Consider the following 4,598-nt stretch of genomic DNA (forward strand, 5'->3'; position numbering starts at 1 on the left):
ATGGAATCAACCTTAAAATCGTTCTTTGGCTATTTTTTTATGAAGTTATAGACGATTATATAAGATTTTACCATGACGTCACTGGCGAAAAAGTAACAAAAGACCGTGTAAATAGTGCCGCGTAGGGTATCCATCGCGTAGGATATCCGCCGCGTACGATCGAAGCGTGCATGCTGTAACAATCACAATTTACAACCATGGTTACAGCGTACACGCAAAGATCGTACGCAGCGGATACCCTACGCGGCGCTATTTACACGATCTTTTGTTACTCTTTCGCCAGTGACGTCATAGTAAAATCGTATATAATTGCCTATAACTTCATTAAAAAAAGGCCAAAAAACGATTTTAAGGTTGATTCTATTATTAATGGCATATCAAAAATCCTCTCTAAAACAAAAAATCATTTTGCTAGTTCTCTTTTAAATGGTCTTTGCGCTAGCCACATCCCAATCATGGATTCAGTGCTAAGATCTTTGCACGTTCATTGGCAAGTAATTGTGAATTCAACATTACCTATGGTGTTAACTCGTGAAAATCCAATATCAAAACACTGCATCATCCCCATACAAGTGATGTCATGTGAAAGCTTACTGGATTCTTGTTACTGGGGCCCCTGGCTTTAGTTTATAAGAGTTCATAGCACACTGTAATGGATACTTACTTATATCAACGGTAATGGTATGGTCATTGAGCGGACCCGTTTCCAGTCCGTTGAATCTGAGGGCAGTTATTCCAAAGCTTCTAAGCCAATCAACATCCGCTGTCGCATCATTCGTGTACCCACATTCATCGGTACCAAAATTACAGGTGACATCACTTAGTACTGTTTGCAGAAGATTAAGATAAAAAAAACAAGTATGTTTCGTTAAAATAATAATAATAGGCCTAATAATAATAATAATAAATAATAATAATAATAATAATAATAATAATAATATCATCACCCATCATCATAATCATCATCATTATGATCATCATCGTCATCACCACCACCACCACAATTAGCACCATTATATAGGCCTAGCTACTATACATAGTTTTGAAATATATCTCATCTCATAAGTGTCACGTGCTTCCCTACAGTACAGAAAATGGTAATGAGACGAATTAACTAGCTGATGAACGCAATAGTCGTTAATCATGCTTGATTAATCTCAGTTGTAGTAGATTGAATAATTTACTTAAAGTTTGCAATTTTAGTAGACAAAGTGAAGAGGATGGTGGGAAGTCACAAGTGCCCTACTTTCCCCTGGACAAGCGTGTTTGGTGTTCATAAATTGAACTTATTTAACCAAAAATGTTAATAACGCAGATAAAAATAGATTCGTCTGTATATTACGATACTATCTTACGTCGCTCAAGTCATCCGTTGACATCATGTTGCTCGAAACATAAAGGGAAATTATATAAAGTTATATTTACCATTTTGACAGATCGTTCCATCAAAACCATCTAAGCAGACACACGAGAACATGTTGACGTCATCTACGCACTGGCCTCCATTTTGGCAAGGACCAGAAGCACACTCATCAACATCTAAGAAGGTAGGATAAATCATTGGAATTAATATACAAAACATGTAATCCTTAATGAAAGTTGTTGAAGGGTTGAATGGTTTGGTCTGGGATCTGCGGTTGTTACAAACTCTCTTCAACATTTAGAGGAATAGAATCAAACGCGACACCTAAATAGGAACTATATGGAGATTACCAGAAACGGTGAAGCTATAGCTATGCAGACACCGTATTTCCAGTTGTTGACGTGATAGGTCGGAAAACATTAAAATGCACTTATAAGAAGCTATTTTCTAGCTATAAAGTTATATTCTAATAGGCTATAGTTAAGTTCTTTTTTTTTTTTCACGTTTTAACCAACAACATTGGCCTATATAATGAATAAAAATAATTTGCTACCAAAAAAGACGAATCTCATGTATGTTACTTTGCACTATCAAAATTGGCATTTAGATGTGAATGTTTCCTACGAGGAAGGATTTTAATACAGGCGTGTTCAATCATAGCTGTACTTAAAGCGTATGTAAAGTGATGTAAATTGTCATGTGATACTAAAATCGGATCAGTACGTGTAACGTGTCTTTTCGAACACCATATCCGGTGTAGTGAACACAGCTATTGAGAAGTGTTCGTCAATACAACACGCTGGCCTAACACGACTTTTAGCTAAATATTGAGAAATATATCTAAAAGTGGCTACACATCTTTGCTCTATTGATTTTTTTTATCTATAAGGTGCAGTTTTCTTTCTCAATAAGTTTGTATACTTTGTACATTCTTAGAAAGGCCAATTTTGCTATTGAAGACTTGATTTTCGTTTATGTGTGCTATATCCGCCCCATCCTAGAATTTTCCTGCCCTGTGTGGTATGGAAGCTTGTCTAAAGCTCAAATTAAAAGCATTGAAAGAGTGCATAAAAGAGTTCTGCGCATTATTTTAGGCCCCGTCTTTTTTCGACGTATGAGGCTGTACTTGAGTGCACAAACCTCACCACTCTGTATGTTAGGAGAGAAGCCCTTATCCTCAACTTTGAGGAGAAGATTATGAAATCTGATATTTATAGGTATATCCTCCCCAATTACCGTGCTGTTACAAGAGAGGTTAGATCTACTTCTCTAAATAACTCCCCTCCCCCCTCCCTTGATATCCTATTTGGCAGGACTAACCGTTTTAGGAATTCTCCGGTACCATTAGCAAAATTCTCAATCACTATAGGTTAATATTTTGATTAATAAGCAAAATTTTAGAGTGCTGTAGTAGTTTTGTATAGCTCTGATCTTGATCTTGTGTGTGCGTGTTTTTTTTTTTGTTGTTTTTTTTTTTTTTTTTTGGTGGTGTGTTTGTTGTGGGGTTGAGTCTTTTTTGGGGGGTTTCAAACAAATTTCCTGTTTGCTGTTTTATATTTGCTTTTTATTTTTATGGCCTCTTGTAAATTTATTGATTTATGTGTGTGTTTTGAGCGTATGCAATGTTTACTTTTTTTTTTCTTCATGTTTTTTTTAAATAATTTTATAAATTTTGATGATTAGGTATATATATCCCTATTTTTATAAATTAATTATTGAGTAATTAAATTGTGAATTACATTTATATTTTTGTATTGTTTGGAACTGTATGAGTAATTTTTTGCCTGTCTTTTTATATTGTAAACCAACGATTTTAGCCTATGGGGGGACTGTTTTGGTTTTTTTTATTATACCTTAAAAAAAGAATTAAATAAAATAACGTTTTCATAAAGAATTCAAAAAATACGTACCAGTTTCACAGTCGTTTCCAGAGTAGCCAGAAGTGCAAACACACGTATATCCGTTGAGGGCGTCTGTACAGTCACCATTGTTCTGACACGGTCCTGCTACACAATCATCCACATCTACGAAAAAAATGCACATAAGTACTGCTAGAATATTGCACAGCAACAACGAGAGTAATAGTAAAATAATAATAACAATAACAATAGTATTTGTTTTGATTGGTAGGAAAAGAGAATGTAACGAGAACTTGCCGAGTTCACAATGATCTCCCCCGTAGCCTCCCGAACAAATGCATGTGTACATATTCTCTCCATCTTCACAAGCACCGTCATTTTGGCACGGCAAGCTAGCACACTCGTCAATATCTAAAAATATAACAATGTAAAATAGTGTTATACATCTGAAATGATATTTTACCAAACCATCCGTCGTTGGTAAATATCGTCAATTAGTAAATGCAATCATTTTGATTATTGTTCAAAACACTAGACATCATTGTCAGCATCAACATCGTCGTCATCATCATCCTCATAATTATTGACTGTAGAATTCTTATCATCATTATTATCACCACAGTTGCTACTATCATCATTCACCACAATTATCATAATTCCCATCCTCATCATATCATCATCCATCATCATAATCATCATCATTATCATCATCATCGTCATCATCACCACCACCACAATTAGCACCATCATCACCACAACTATCATCATTATTCCCACATCATCATTATCCTCAACATCACAATCATCATCATCGTAATCATCATCATCATCATTATCAAATATCATCGATGCTACGGTATAGTACTTCGGTACGTCTACTACCAGGCCTATAATCATTACCATTATTATCATAACCATCCACCCTTCATATAGTTCTAAAATATCAAATATTAAATGATTAGACCTACATAAAATAGGCCTAATATTATAAAACTATTAATGATATCTTACTTGTTTCGCAATTAGTTCCTTCAAATCCCTCTACGCATGTGCAGGACCAGGCGAGAAAATCATCCAAGCATGTTCCACCATTTTCACAGGTAATACCCAGACAATCGTCACTATCTAAGTTTATGATAAAGTAAATATGTAACAGTTATTTTTCATTAGAGTTCTAATCGGAAATACACATACACTGCGCAAATTATTAAACTATAGATGCACAGTGAACCTGGGTCACAGAATATTTTTGTCATTTATGTAGAACTGTGTAATTTTTTCCCGACTTATATTTATGTATTTGCTGTTGGGTTTTGTGTATTTGGAGAACGTGTCGGGTTAGAGGTGCTTGCTCTCTCACTGGAATTTTTTTCTAT

At 34.9% G+C, this 4,598-nt stretch overlaps 1 protein-coding gene across 1 annotated transcript; it reads right to left on the bottom strand.

The window, feature by feature from the left end:
• Positions 1-590: 590 nt before the first annotated feature.
• On the bottom strand, positions 591-4,478 carry LOC117114482 (fibropellin-3-like). The gene is made up of 6 exons (XM_033258152.1): positions 4,454-4,478; positions 4,234-4,347; positions 3,520-3,633; positions 3,274-3,387; positions 1,426-1,539; positions 591-826 (listed from the first exon to the last, which is right to left on the bottom strand). Exons 1-6 carry the CDS (start codon positions 4,476-4,478, stop codon positions 591-593), a joined length of 717 nt encoding a protein of 238 aa, XP_033114043.1.
• Between the last annotated feature and the right edge of the window lie 120 nt (positions 4,479-4,598).

The sequence above is a fragment of the Anneissia japonica genome, unplaced genomic scaffold, assembly GCF_011630105.1.
Source record: "Anneissia japonica isolate Jap-2015-1 unplaced genomic scaffold, ASM1163010v1 scaffold199_len4679917_cov187, whole genome shotgun sequence".
Lineage (NCBI taxonomy): Eukaryota > Metazoa > Echinodermata > Crinoidea > Comatulida > Comatulidae > Anneissia > Anneissia japonica.